The 15,499-nt window shown below is 43.2% G+C and overlaps 1 protein-coding gene across 1 annotated transcript; it reads right to left on the minus strand.

The window, feature by feature from the left end:
* Positions 1-4,245: 4,245 nt before the first annotated feature.
* On the minus strand, positions 4,246-12,987 carry LOC126516563 (uncharacterized). Its single transcript, XM_050166689.1, has 3 exons — positions 12,416-12,987; positions 5,411-5,443; positions 4,246-4,321 (listed from the first exon to the last, which is right to left on the minus strand). The coding sequence occupies exons 1-3, from the start codon at positions 12,985-12,987 to the stop codon at positions 4,246-4,248; spliced, it is 681 nt and encodes a 226-aa protein (XP_050022646.1).
* Between the last annotated feature and the right edge of the window lie 2,512 nt (positions 12,988-15,499).

Genomic DNA, 15,499 nt, shown 5'->3' on the forward strand with positions numbered 1-15,499 from the left:
ATTATTGCACGCTTTTGCTCCCGAGAAAAAAAAGAACTGAGTTCGTGAAAAAGGCACGCAAGGCTCGCTTGACCACTGTGAACCTTGGGTTTCCACAAAAGGATCAGAAGCCCTTATACGTAAATGAACATCTTACGCAAGAAAGAAAACGGCTGTTTGCACAAGCTGAAAAAAAGCAAGAGGCTGGAAACACCTCTGGACAGACCACTGCGTAATCAAGGCGCGAAAGACAGATGACAGCCATGTGTAGCGGATCTCTAGTGCGGGTGATCTTACTGTTTTCACCTAGCTTACTAGTGTTTGCGGCTGCATATCTTAAACCTGCGCAAGAATGTTTTCTTGTAAGGATCTTAAAAAGCATTTCAGTGATGAAACTCCAAAGTTATCGCTAATACATTTCAATATTCGTAGTCTACGAAAAAACTATGACAGCCTCATAGCATTTCTTTCCATAATTAATCACAACTTCTCTTTTATCTGTCTATCTGAGACATGGTTGTCACTGGACGATAAAAATTTATATGCGGTACCAGAGTACAATGCAGAGTACTGCTATCGTGCTACGCCACGTGGCGGCGGATCTGCCATATTTATTAAATCATCATTGCCATACAAACGCCGCAATGATCTTGCCTTTTCTAATTTGATCTGCGAATCTATATGGTTAGAATTTGATCAGAGCGTTTTTTCAATTGATGGCCGGAACACAGTGTTAGCGTGCATGTATCGTTCACCATCATCGTCATACAGTGAGTTTTGTCTGCAGTTTGAAAAGTTGTTGCACACTGTTGCGAACGAAAACAAAAATGTCATTGTCTGCAGAAACAACAACATAAACATTATCGACCCTAATAGTCCATCATGTTCTGATTATCTTGCGTGTTTTCTTAGCTATGGCGTTGCTTCTCTAATTACTTCTCCAACTAGATGTGACATGACAGGATCTAATACGTTAATTCATCACATATTAACCAACTTTACAACAGATCATACGGCAGGAGTCATCGAGCACAGCATAACAGACCACTACCCTGTATTTTTGACTTTAGGTAGAGAAAATTCTAAAGCGACTGAAAAGAAAGAGAAGGTACATTTTGACTCTCAAAAATGTATCTCTATGATACAGTCAAATGACTGGACCGCAGTACTCTGTGAATCTTCCGCGGAAGAGGCTTATCAGTTGTTCTTGGCTGAAGTTACTCGCTGCATTCATGAATGCACTACTACATCTATCACAACTCGTTTCTTCAGTTCCCCTCGAAAACCTTGGGTCACGAAAGCGCTACTTCTATATATATTGAAGAAAAATCGGCTCCACAAAAGGGTAATTTGTGAACCATTTAACTGTGAACTTAAATCTTGTTTCAAAAAATATTCTAACACGCTTGCAGCAGCACTTAAATGTGCTAAACGAGATTACTTTCAGACCAAGATTTTGAATAATGGCAATAATACGAGGCGCAACTGGCAGGTTATTAACGAATTCTTCAATAATAAATGCCGTGAGCATTTAACAAAAATAAAAACTGAGACATATACATACTGCCACCCAGCTGATATCGCGAATGCCTTCAGCGAGTATTTTAGCAGTACTCGCGATTCTCAAACAGATCCCCCATTACCGACATTGCCTCGTCATCTTCATTCTTTCTACTTGCGACCTACGAATGCAAAGGAAGTTCTTCATGTTATATCTTCGCTTAGGTTTACTGGACCTGGCCTAGACTCTGTTCACCCATCACGTATCAAGCTAGTTTCTAATTAACTGTCTCCTATCATAGCCGATATAGTTAACGAAATGTTTAAAGCAGGCATATTTCCCAGTTCTCTGAAAGTTGGTAACGCCTGTTTACAAAAAAGGCAGTCGTGAACTTCTGAATAAATACAGGCCTATTTGTATTCTTTCATTTTTCAGTAAGATCATTGAACGACTAGTTCATACACGTTTATCATCCTACCTAGCAAAATTTAATCTACTATCACCTAAACAGTATGGCTTTCGGCAGGGTTGCTGAACTGAGCTTGCGCTTCTAACCTTCGCCGATAAAGTCAAGAAGGCAATCGACCAAGGCTTGCTGGTTGGAAGTGTATTTATAGATTTAACAAAAGCCTTTGACACCATTATTCACAAAATTCTAATACATAAACTTGAATCTTACGGCATAACTGGCCCAGCACTTCAGCTTATTTCTAGCTACCCAACTAATCGCACTCAAGTTGTTCACATTGACGGCAAACTCTCATCTGCTAAGAACATATATCGAGGCGTTCCTCAGGGCTCGATCCTTGGCCCGCTGCTGTTTCTGCTATTTATCAACGACCTGCCTAATGTTCTAACCACTACGGACTGTATATTATATGCAGACGACACGACTATTTTTACTTGTGCTAACAATGTCGACGAGCTACAGAAAAATGTTAACGTTGATCTGCATAACATAACTTCCTGGTGTCAAAAGAACATGTTGTGCATCAATCCGCTAAACACGGTGTTTATGGTTTTTCATTCCTTCCCGACACTAATTTCGAACTCTATATGGGTGCGTCTTGAAAAGAACTTAATACCAATATCTGTTAGCACTAAGTTTCTTGGCGTAGTTTTAGACAGGCATCTGAAATTCAATCTTCATGCGCAGCCACTTGTCCGTAAGATGTCGTTTGGAATACGCGCCATCATCAAAACCCGCTCGTATTTTCAGCCACACATTATCCATTCCCTTTATCATGCACACATTCACTGCCATTTATCTTACTGCATATCAACCTGGGGAAACACATACCTCGCTCACCTCAGCCAACTTCAACGCATGCAGAATCAAGCGATTCGCCTCATGACTTTCAGCCATTTCCTATCGAATGCAACGCCACTTTATTGCAGTTTAAACATTCATCCTCTTCATCAGCTCTTTCAGTTAAAGTTAACAATCGTGATCTATAAGTTATTTCGTAATATTGCACACATAGATGGCTTTGTTGTTGAAACTTTTGTAAATACTAACACTACTAGGTACTCTGAACTCGATAATCGTCTTTTGCCTAAAGGGCGCACAAACTATGGTAAGTTCACTACCACATTTGCGGGAATAAAACTATGGAATTCTATTGCACATACCATTAAATCATCCTACACAGAGCATATATTCAAGAATCAGGTTAAGAAATACTTCATGCAGCAACTCTCTTCATCCTAACCACTGACTTTTGTGATTGTAATCATAATTGACTTAGCTATTATACTACATGTTATATTGCTCATATTTTTATTGTATTGTACATTTGCATTGCTTGTTCACTACAGAAGTGTTCTTCGCAATTTTTTGTCTTACTAAACAGTTTTGAATTCTTTTTTCACGCTGTTTCTTATTTAGTCTGTAATGCCACCGTAACCAATGCTTGATCTGTATCGTCTTTTTTTAAATTATTTTTTCATGTATGGGAGTCCCCCTGACAGTTTGTAACTTTGGGACTCCTTGTGTAGTGCTCATTTTGCATAAAATTCTTGTAAATGTGACATCGTTGATGAATAAACTTGAACTTTAACTTTAACTTGTATGAACTTTATGCATAATACGCTTTTTTACGGTACCATAATGGAATGGGTCTAGAGGACGGTGTAGGTACGTGCTTTCGTACCGCGCTAATCCTATACCCCCTAAAAACACAGACACACATACCCCTTTTATTTTCTTTATGTATACATACAATTCCTTCCTATGACGGACTGACCAGTTCAAGTTGTCAATAACTTTCATAGGAATTACTGTAATAAACACAATTCCACGATGGAATTGTTTACTTTTATTTTTTATTCTAACACTGAGAACTACACAGAACCACATTTTGTATATTTGAAAGAAGTATAACCCTTTTGCACATCTGGATATCACAAGGTAAACCCAGTGTTCGATACACAGACAAAGCAGCTGCTACAACATGAACTGCAGCATTAAGGACCAGACAACACATACGTAATTAAAGGTCAAAAATATAGAGGGAAGCTCCAAAGTCGCTCCGTAGCACTGCAACATATGACATATATTGTATGTGTACACTGAATGATCAAAAAATCAATGCATCAATGTCGCATTTGCGTTCAAGTTTATTATCAAGTTCAAGTTAACTGAAGTTTATTATGAGCATATCTACAACACGAATCTGCTCACACACCTGCAGTCAAGGTGGCTGTTCGAGGTGTGCTGGCTGTCTCAGCGTAAGAAAAAGAAAGAAATTGGGTATATGTCAACACTAGTGCCACTGCTTCTTGCCTCTGACCTGCACGTGCCTCCGCAGCATCTTTGGTGGTGGAGTCTCCACAGGTGAGCTGGCATGGCGAGGCGTAGGAGTCATCTTAGAAAAAGTACCGTTTGCATGGAGAAGTGGCTGTTTACATTGTGTGTCGCTTTCCTTCAAGTGCTTCCTTGGCGACTAGGGTGACACACCTGTTCGAGGTGTGGTGGCTGCTTAAATGTAAGAAAAAAAAGAAATTGGAAGAATCTCAATACCAGAGCTATTGCTTCTTGCCTCTTACCTCCATTTACCTACACGCGGTCTTGGCTTTTGGAGTCTGCACGAGGGAGCTGTTGTGGCTAGGCGTAGGCATTGTCTAAGCAAAAAGAAAAGGCCATTCAAAGGGGGAATTATGGAAATAACTGCAGTCCTTATGTCTGCTTCATGCACTGTTCTTGCCTAAAAGTTTTCAAAGATAGGTGTCCAGAATGGGGGCACGAGCACTTTGACTGATTTTGCTTTTTACCTCCAAGTGTGCTGTGAGATCCTCAGTATGACTGCGTGCAGCATGGTAACACTTGCTGGAGGAATTTTAAGCGTTAGCCAAAAATATAAAGAAGCATCCTTGTCTGCATGAATGCTTTCAATTTCTAAATGCAATGCTAACTATCGCTATTGGTGCAAGGCCCCACACATCTATGCAGCAAGTGCCATAGCTCGAAATTCAATTTTTCATTTAGTGTTTCACAAGGTGTCTGATATGTCCTCATTAGATGTGATCCGTATCTTTTTATTTATCCCAGTGTGGAGAGAGCTTCATTATTTTTTATTGTTGCATGACTTGTTTTTGGTTTGTTTCTAAATTTATCAAGGAGCAGTCTCATGATGCTAAAGTGACTCATGTAATACAGTCATGAACTTTTGTTTGGAGAAAGATAATGCATTTCCTGACCCATTGTTTGCCATCCCATTACTTGCATAATTTTGCAGAGTATTCCACTTAGATTGGCTCGCTTGACCTCCACTAAAGAGTTGCATTTTGACACACCACTCTTTCCTTAAAAAAATCATTCGACACTTCTCATAATGCCTGTACCTTGGGCTTCTGATACTATGCATTCATAATTTTTCCTTGTTGTTTCCAACTAGAAATGTCTTCTATAATTTATAGCTTAAATCTTACCTTTGGAACACACAGAAGGGCTTGCCATTGCATCTGCATAACAAGGAAACATGTGTCATTGAACATTTGCAAAATCCAACCGAAGAATAATGACTGCAGCTTGCAGTGTGATTTGACTGAATGAGCCACAAAAATAATTCACCTCACTTGGTAAATTAAAGCACATATTAGTATGATGTACAACATATGTTACACTAATGGGGGGAGGGATCTCTTGCTTATGCAGCAAGATAATCGGTGCGGGAAAAGGTTATTTTTGCAAACCCCTTGAAGACACTGGTTTAAAGAGCTGGAGCTTTTCACATGATCTAATTATTTTACCTGAGAGTATACTCAACAAATGTTTGTGTCCCAGCTGCTCAGTCGTATATGTGATAATGTCAGTATTGCATATGGGCGTGTTGTCTAGAATAACTGAATTTTGAAAATGCTCGTAGGGCTCTGATGTGCATATCTGCAGTTGAGGAATACAGGTAGAAGACTCAGCATGAAGTGCAAGTGAACGGTCCCACAGGCCCGGAGTCAATCAAGCAAATAGATTCACTGCATACATTTGCGACCAGAAAAGATATGTCACATAATATGGCATGGAAGGAAGTGTTGAAAATATTGCACAGTTAGTACAACGTTTACGCTATCAAGATGTAGGCTCATGCATTTGATTTCGTCCGTATTAGGCACTCAGCTGTTGATTGCTTCCTGGCACGGAAATACTCGGCACAACATCACGCTTCAATTACTCTCTGCTGTGGCCTTTGTAGATGCACGATTGTTCAAATTGCAATAATTAAACAGATTCTATGACATGTAGATTCGCCAGTACAATTCCGGTTGCGCTGATCCGCCTGTCCAGCGATTCCCTATGACTGAACGGAAACCCGTAAATAAAAACACCGCTCCGCTTGTTCACTGTCTTCTTTCTTTATTCCCTTGCAGACAGAGTGATAGGTAAAAAAAGAACGCTCTAGTGTGACGCTTCTCAAACATTTGTAATGCATCACGAGAGGAGTCTAGTCGAGTGGTGTTCTGAATAAGAAGATGCATTCGCTTACTTAGATGTGAAGGTAAATTTTGAAGACGAAAGTGTAGAAGTACTTCTGATATGCGCACTGAGAGCTTCTGATATACTCACTGAGATATTGCACAAAACTGAACGACGTGAATGGCATAGCCATGACAACTAAAGAAAGGGAAAGTTCACTGGTAGTGGCAAAAACAATGACACACAAAATACCTAAAAATAGAATAAAATGATTAGATAGTTTGATTGTCAGCCATACCAAAAAGGAACAAGAGCTTACTTTTAAACCTGTACAAAAGTATATGATATGCGTGACATGTGCATTACTTTTGCACAAAATGAAAGACATGGCACAACAAAAATAACAGTGTACTAAAACTGAAATAAAGATTATCAAATTATTGTGCAATTGGCCACAACTGGAGTAACAGTGGCAAGAGAGAACAGAATGTAGTGGGCTTTTGTAGCAGCGCATAGAAAATATTCGCAGAAAGGCCTATTCCTCAAAGACCATGTAAACTAAGCCAACATCACGACTTTTCTTTCACCCGGAACGCAATGCTTAGCAGTAAAATTACGTCACTTAAGGTACTAAGTCGTACCTATTGGGCACTCTTTTGTGTAATAAACACAAACTGCAAAAATCTGCATTTATGACGCTTGCAATGCTCATGCTTTGCAGAAGAAAAGAAAGCGTGTCATGCCTACTCATGAAGGTTGTTCGCGCGGTTTTCCAATCGGCGATTACTGAGATAAAACAGAACACGCACAGTAATTTTTAAGCTGTTAGTACGTTTGTGGAATGTGACATGCAGAACAACCACTGAGGGCGGAATCGAAAGCTGGGAAGTTACTGCAGTTGCAGAATGAGACTCGGCAGAGAAAAACACTAGTCATAGACCAGGTGACAACGAGGAGGAACATCTGTCAGCTTTGTCTTCCGGTAAAGGGGAAGTGTAGAAGAATCATGGCGCAACAACATCCGGACACTCATGGAGCACACACTTGGACAGGGCCAAGGCTTGTTTTTGAGGTATTAGTGCACCACTGCACGATGCACGAGCGGTGCGAGTGCATCGTGCAGTGCGGTGTGAGGATTTAGGAGCACGTTAAGGAACCCCGGGTGGCCCAAATTTCCGTAGTCCCCCACTCGGGCGTGTCTCATAATCAGATGGTGACTTTACACGTAAAATCCCATAATTATTGTTGAATATATTTTGACAAACGCTGAAATTTATCACCACACTCGCTGACACAATCGCGATATAGTAATCCACCCATGCCTCTTCACGAAGTTGTGCTCAGTAGCTATTATAGTTCTCCCAGGACAGCGGCTTAAATACGGCAACGTTTATAAAACACACGTATAGTACCCCAGAGGTTGTCAATTCGTATTTTGCGGCAAAAGCGTAATTGCGCCACGCACTCTAATGTCCACCTACACATCACCTGTCCCTTATTTACGTAGTTACCTGAGGACAGTTGAATTCTATATCATAGGTGATTTCAAAATATTTCACGTATTCAACCTGGGGAATGGGTTCTTTCTGAACAACAGCTCGGGCTTAATGGGGCATTGCAGATCGAGGAAAATAAGCGCACAGGAATACACACACGAACAACCGAGAACATATAGCGCCAGTCCTGTGTCTTTCTCGGCTGTTAGTGTGTCTTCCTGTGCGCTTATTTTTCGTCGATCTTAATGAGTTCTTGTTTATAAGATATAGAAACAAGGTAGAAAGGAAAAGTCGTATTCTGTCTCGAGCAGGAACGTACGTAATAGTGATAATAATGATGGTAACGACGATGAAGATCCCAATTTATGGAGCGTACTCGCTAAGGGAATAAGTCAGAAATTGGGCGGCAGCATGTGGTTAAACATGAATTAGTTGAAATATTATTCTATGAACACACAAAAAAAAAAGCAAACCATACGAAACACCAGGGAAGCGAGTATAGTACATAAGTGAGCAGTCAGACTAACTAAAACAAGTTTATTAAGTACGTGTTTATAAAAAAGAGAATAAAAACAAATAATAAAGAGATTTCGAAATGAATTTGAATAAAATGAATTATGAAAAGAGTAGTGTGAAGCTAAATATACTAGCACGGTAATCGTTTTGTTTCTTTAAAAAAAATCAAACACGGAACCCCAAAGATACCCGCGGTCACTACGGCATATTGCCGAGGCCTGATATCATCGTATTAATGGAATGTTTATTCCTACTCCAATGTGGGAATGCCGACCTTCGAGCACCTTCTTTCTCTGGTTTCAATATTTTGACCGGATAAAAAGAAAAAGGAGGTGTATCGATTGAAATTTATTCCAGGTGTGACCTCAAGGAATACGTGTGTCGTTTTTCTCTGTATTTGGTCTAACCGTTGATCTTCTAGAATTTGAACAGCTGATAGTCGTGATACGACGCATTTTAAGGCAGCATAGGGCAGCATACGTGATGCCATCAGGTCCTGGTGACGAACTCCTGCCGGTTGCCAACGCAGCATCGAGCTCTTCGATTGAAAATAGCACATTCATTTCTGGTACAAATGCCTCAGGGATGTCATTCAGTGCTGCGTCAGTAATGATGGCCACGGACCCAGCAACCCGTGCGCAGAACTCTTCAGCAACTTGAAGTTCCGAGCGGAGTTTGTAGAGGGCCAGAGCAGCAAAAGGCTTCCTTTGATGCGGAGATGAGCGAAGACCCCTAACCGTTCTCCATATGTGTGCGAGCTATTTTCGGAGCTCAAGCGACTGACAGAAAGTTTTTCATCGCTTGTCTTCTAATTTATCCATACGACGCTGGAGTTTATTTTGTATGCGTCATGAAGCCCTCAGATCGAAGACGGACTTCGTGTGCCGATACCTCCTCTCTGCCTGTCGGCGTGCCGCACGCAGCCTCTCCAGTTCCATGTCCAAGTCTGTTCGTCTTGATGACCATGTAAGTGAGCATATGGATGTTTTCAATGCCTCTGCGATTGCATCTTCGATAGCGTGTGAAAGGCCCTCCCGACATGCGTCATCCATATCTTTCTTAAACCTTGACCAGTCAACTGTACTCAAGACAGTAGACAAGCCTTGCACAACTCCTATAATCTCATTGTATGTATAAATAGGATGAATTCCTTCAATGGTCAAGCATCCATGTAACAGATCGGCGCCGAGTTGTACAAGTCGCTGTTTCGAGCAATAAAATGCTGTTGGAAGTTAACCCTGTGTCTTGTGTATTTTTTCTTCATTTCAACGTACGTTTTCGCTATGCAACCTCTTCGGTATTACCTGACGGGTGGGATGTAACGCATATTAGCAAGCTTGTGGAATGCCGTATAGAGTTGTTTACAAAGTTCATTTCATCTTCGGTCGCTTTTGGAAATCTAACAAACGAAGATGTCAATCTAACACAAACTGTTACATAGTTACGACACACGTGGCGTGTTTTACTGTATACGACAGCACGCCGTTCGAAGGTTGGAGCATGAATCTTTATTGCTTCCGTCTCGGAGCGTTTCTATACGAAACAGAGAGGGGAAAAGGGGTAAGGGAGAACATGGAAAAGATATCAAACGATAAACGCACGTTCCGTCAGCGCTTGCAAGGCAGTCTGATTGCGGCTGACGTCACATTACATCTCTTCTTCCTTAATACTGAAATCGCTGTACCCTGTTTTCTTTGACGTGTAGAGCGCCGCAAGGCTTGGGGTGATCTGACGGGTTCAGCGTTGCTCCCTGCGAGTTCCGGCTGAACTTCATGCTAAGGTTCTGTTATGCCCCCTTGTTCACCTGGCGTTCTCGGCGACAGTGGGTAGTCGCTAGGAGTACCTTTTCTTGATTCTAGATTTACCGCTTCTTGGTCTATACCAAGCGGTTGCGTCGTATCTTCCCGGTTCCGCACCTAGTCAACATGTCGTCTTACTGATCCGGCCGGTGTTCGAATACTCACCATCCGAGAGCCTGTTGTAGACTGTACAATTCCTGGAGTCCATTTCTCACCCGTTGCGAAGTTGCGGGCGTACGCGGTAGCTTCAGGCAATGGCCACTCGTCTGCTTCGTTGGCTGGCCCTACGTGTACAGGAGGGAAACATGTATCTAAACGGGATCGAATTTTATACCCGAAGAGCAGCTCTGACGGCGATTTTCCAGAGCGGTTAGGTGTCCTTCTGTAATTGAAAAGTAGCCTGTTTATCTTATCTTCCAACCGCTCCTCACCAATCTTCTTGAGCCCGTCCTTAATTGTCCTGACAGCCCTTTCACCTAGACAGTTCGATTGAGGGTGATATACAGCTGTGATATACAACAGGGTGATATACAGATACGTTTTGTTCCTCTTCACAAAAGTAGCGAACTCGTCAGCGGTAAACTGCGTTCTATTATCGGATACGATGGTTCGTGGCACGCCATATCTGCAGAAGATACCGCGCAGGCAGTTGATTGTGCATGAAGCGTGTGCTTGTCGGAGTGGCACAGCTTCAATCCACTTACTGTATGCGTACATGACCACGAGTAACATGTTCCTTGCAATAGCACCCGCAAAATCGATATGCACCCTTGCCCATTTTTCAACAGTAGCGGGCCAGCATTTTGGCGTTGCTGTAGCTGGCATGGGCAGGTTTTGAACACAACTCTGACATGATGCTGTCCCTGCCTCTATCTCGCGATCTAACCCTGGTCACCGGAATGACGATCTAGCAACCGCCTTCATAGCGGACGATCCTTGGTGCGTCTCTCAAATTAAGCGTGCTTAATTTGAGAGACGGCATGCGAAATCAGGCATGCGAAAATGTCATCAATAGCTGGCAACGGGTACTGCTCCAGTTCACAGGTGGGATTCAACGTAACCCTAAAATCAACGCAGATACTAATCGCGCCGTTTTTCTTCATTACAGGCACAATGGGAGTAGCCCACTCGGCGTGCGTTACAGGTGACAGTACTCCAAGCGTTACGAGCCTATCAATCTCTTGCGAAACATTGTCGCCTAAAGAAAATGGAAGGGAACGGGCCTTACAAAATTTCGGCATGGCGCCTTCCTTGGGCTTCAGATGGACAGGGTGTCCGTCAATTAGACCTAGCTCGGAGCTGAAGACGTCTTTGAACTCTGACAGAACGGCATGCACGGCGGGGGTACGGCTGCTTCCTGGACCACAGCTTTGTTGCACTGATACGTTCAACACCGAGGATCCTGCGTCAATGAACTTGGAAATCAACTCTCGTCCGCAGAGGCTCGGACCTGAACAGTTCAGGACCATCAAGGAACTCTTGACCTCCTTGTCGTTGTAGGACACTGACATACTCAGTTTCCCTAATACTGGAGAGAGAGAGAGAGAGAGAGAGAGCGTAAACTTTACTTTAAAATAAGTAAGATTTGAGTCCGGCGTCTTTTTAGTGGGTCTGGGCACCCGCCGCTTAACTTAACAAACATGTCGGGCAGTGCCAACCAGTGCGGTCTTCCAGTGCGCTGGAAGACCGCACTGCTCAGCTCGAACCTGACAGCACAACTCTGGCCCGTCCAGCAAGCCGAGGAAGCCGCTTCGAGACAAGGTCTCGGAACCGCGTCCCTAATACTGGAAGTTCTCCAAGATAACAGGACAGCTTAATGCATGCTGGTTCTAATTGCGGCCAATGTTTATAGTTTTTCTCAAAAATCTCTTTGGACACAACACAGACTGGTGAGCCGGTGTCCACAATCATAGGTACGTCAATGCCACACCATGTGAAAGTACGAAGAATAGGTGGTGGTAGCCGACCTTTGGAGGGTGCGGTTAGTGTCCAAATGTGCGCATCGTCTCCATTTTCCTCAGCGACATCCGATGTTACTTCAAACGCTTCTCCTTGCCTGCATTGTGAACGTGCTTTTTGGCGTCCTTTCCGCACGTCGCTTTGGCACATCTTCGCCAGATGGCCGTATCCACCACAGGGGTAACACCTCGCTTTCGCCCAGCCATAGGCGTTTCTGTTGTGTTTCTTACTTCCGCAACGCCCACATACTGACACCGGTTCATCAGCTTGTCGTGCATTGACCTTGAGCACGGGTTCAATGTCAGAAGACATCTTCTTTGTATCTTTTTCCGCTGCTTCTGCTGATATGGCAATTGCTTCAGCCTCCCTCAACGTCAAATCTGTTTTCGCTAATAGCTGCTTCTGAACAGCGCTTGACCTCACTCCACAGACGATCCTGTCGCGAAGCACCCGGTCTAGCATGCCACCGAAATTACAGCCATCCGAAATTCTGCGAACTTCAACGATGAACTGTTGAATGGGCTCTCCTTCCAACTGGCAGCAATTGAAGAACAGGTAGCTCTCCGTTATTTCATGACGCTTGGGGTCGAAGTAGTCATCCAAAACTTTGACTGCTTCCTCGTACGTCAGCGAGTTTGGCTTCCTCGGTGCAACCTGTCCTGAGAGCAGTTGCACGGTGCGCGCACTCGATACTGCTACCAGCAACGCCCTCTTCTTTCCCCAGTCGCTGACGCCAGTTGCCTCAAAATAAGCTTCTGCCATCGTGATGTAGGCCTTCCAGTTGTCCGACTGGTCATCGTATTCCGGTAGTTGATGATGAGCCATCGTCGGTATTTCCGCGGCCGCTGTTTCCTGCCTAACTGCCTGGCTTAATTCATTTTTCACCTCGAGGGTTCTGTCTGGCCTCGTCGCCACTGTTATATAGTTACGACAAACGTGGCGTGTCTTAATGTATACTACAGCACGCTGTTCGAAGGTTGGAACATAAATCTTTCTTGCTTCCGTCTCGGAGCGTATATATACGAAACAGAGAGGGGGAAAGGGAGAACAAGGGAGAGATATCAAAGGATAACCGCACGTGCCGTCAGCGCTTGCAAGGCAGTCTGATTGCGGCTGACGTCACTTTACAACACAAATGGTCGTTGCCAACTGGAGAATGCCTAACTTTTAATGCACTGCGAAAATTTGGTGGACCCTTAAGCTTCACCTTTAAGAGCGGAACAAGATAGTGTTCAAAGATCGTTGACTGCTTCTCATGCTTCCCGGCAACCGCAGCTTAAGTAACCGTAATGTTTACCAAGAAACGCTGGCGGCGAATGCTTTGCATGAGGGCGAACGAGCCAGTTTCTACTAGAAAGGAGGCTTCTTGCGTGGGGTGCAGATGCGCGGATGCGAGCGCCATCTGGATGGTGCTGTTGCAAGGAAGCGAGCACAGCACGCCGCTCTACGAATGGTAGAAACGCTGAAAAAGGCGTTTATGTTTGAGCTCCCGGGTCACAGATTAATATTTTCTGGGATATTAATATTACAATCCGAAGCTATCATGTCTGTAGGTTGTGTTTACGTCGTACATTAGGATTTTTTGAACGCATCTTACTTTGAGGAATTCAATTAGCTCAGTAACGCCTCAGCGCCACACAGAAGGCCAACGTGGTTGTGGTTCAGAGTTTCTCGCTAAACGACATCCGATGCAAGACGCCAACATCGGTGTTTAGGTGACAAATGGCTGCATGTGACTGCACCCAGGGACAAAAGTGCTTGTCAAGTTGATTCTTATTATTCGTAATATAGTAACTGTTATGTTTCGAACATGAATACTCCCGTTTCAACATAAGCCGGCTATTTGGTACTGGCATTATCTTCATGTAAGTAAAGAAACTAACTGTCCTCTCGTGAGCCTTTTCTTAAATATTCTTTTTTTTAGCCGTAAGACACAGATGAAGATGCAACATCGCGTGGTACGTTGCATGTCACGTTGATTTTTATCTCAACTCGCGATAAGCGAAATTCACTTGACTATTGCTTTTCGTCGCCTCGGACGACGCAACTGTCTATACAAATCGATGGGCGTTTTCACAAATGTCAATGCTGAAACCACTTCCATGCAGCTCGATATTTTCAAGTCGTGACATTGACTGTGAAGATCAAGGTCGAGCCAAAACTGAGAGTGATGAATCTAACTCTTTATTAGAGGAACTTGTGCCCATAAAAAAAGGCGACCCTCAAAAGACAACATTTGCGTGACCACAGTCGCGGATCGTCGAAACCTGATTCACGTACGGATGGAGTCCGTCGGCAAAGTATACCTGGTGTTTCTACAGAGACTCGAAGTCATATCTAAAAATCGCCGTTTAGAAGTGATGGCAAGGTTTCTTCGTAGACATGGTGTCAGTGGTGGCACCCACGGGGCGAAAATTAGTATGTAAAATATGAAAAATTAGTCAGTAATGAAAAAAAAAACATTTTTAACTTATAAACTGTTTGTTTCAGCGGGCTCATCGCAATTCCGGAATTGAAGATCTCTCCGTAGAAGTCATATCAACTTTTAGATACGGGCAATGCCATTAGCCGCGGAACTGTGGCACGACGAATATCGCCTATCAAGCGCGCGAAACCGAAGCTGGGAAGCTGCAGCGAGTGCAAAAGCCGCGTCCCTCGAGGCGACGTTCACTGTATGTCACCCAGCAGTGGGCAGCCAGTGCTCTGCGGTAACCAGGAGCAGCAGCTCGCAGGACGATACTTCTGCCTCCCCCCCCCCCCCCCCCAAAAAAAAAGAACAGCTTAAGGGCCTTAATGGAGAAACGAAGAGCATAGATATTTTTTAAGCCATGCCCGGAATAAATTTTAATTTGTGTGCCACTAATTTGAGCATTCTGAGCGTCTGTCCTGTGCACTCTTTTTTATCCCGTCCGTATTTCTGCTCAGCGAGACTACACTGATTTTGCATCCTGCCGACGGTATTTCAATAAGAGAAAGAAATTGCTCGAAGCTCGATATTGCCAGATTGGAGTAAAAATAAACATTGCCTTAATACTACGATATAGAGACTCGACAATATGCTCTAGTCACCGGATAGCCTTGCGGTGCCGTATCTGATTTTATTTTTCAAAACAGCAAAAGAATTGCCGTGTTAATATTTGTAGCTTCACTCTACTTGTATGTTCATGATTCATTTCACTGATATTGATTTCGGAAATTCTTTATTATTACGTTTTTATTGTCTTCTCGTTTATTAAATAATTAATAATGTTGCTTCAGGTAGTCTCACTGCTGACGTTTCTGTTCTGAGAAAATTATTTTGATAAGTTCACCCGAAGACATCTCTCGTCGCCCAGTT

The sequence above is a fragment of the Dermacentor andersoni genome, chromosome 1 (genome assembly GCF_023375885.2).
Source record: "Dermacentor andersoni chromosome 1, qqDerAnde1_hic_scaffold, whole genome shotgun sequence".
NCBI classification, from domain to species: domain Eukaryota; kingdom Metazoa; phylum Arthropoda; class Arachnida; order Ixodida; family Ixodidae; genus Dermacentor; species Dermacentor andersoni.

Excerpts from the sequence above, each read along its gene's own strand:
- LOC126516563 (XM_050166689.1), bottom strand. The coding sequence starts at position 12,987 with ATGGCTCATCATCAACTACCGGAATACGATGACCAGTCGGACAACTGG. Across the intron at positions 5,444-12,415 it reads CGACAAGCTGATGAACCGGT|ATGCAATGGCAAGCCCTTCT; the intron begins GTCAGTATGTGG and ends CTTGTTATGCAG. Across the intron at positions 4,322-5,410 it reads CCCTTCTGTGTGTTCCAAAG|CTCACCTGTGGAGACTCCAC; the intron begins GTAAGATTTAAG and ends TCGCCATGCCAG.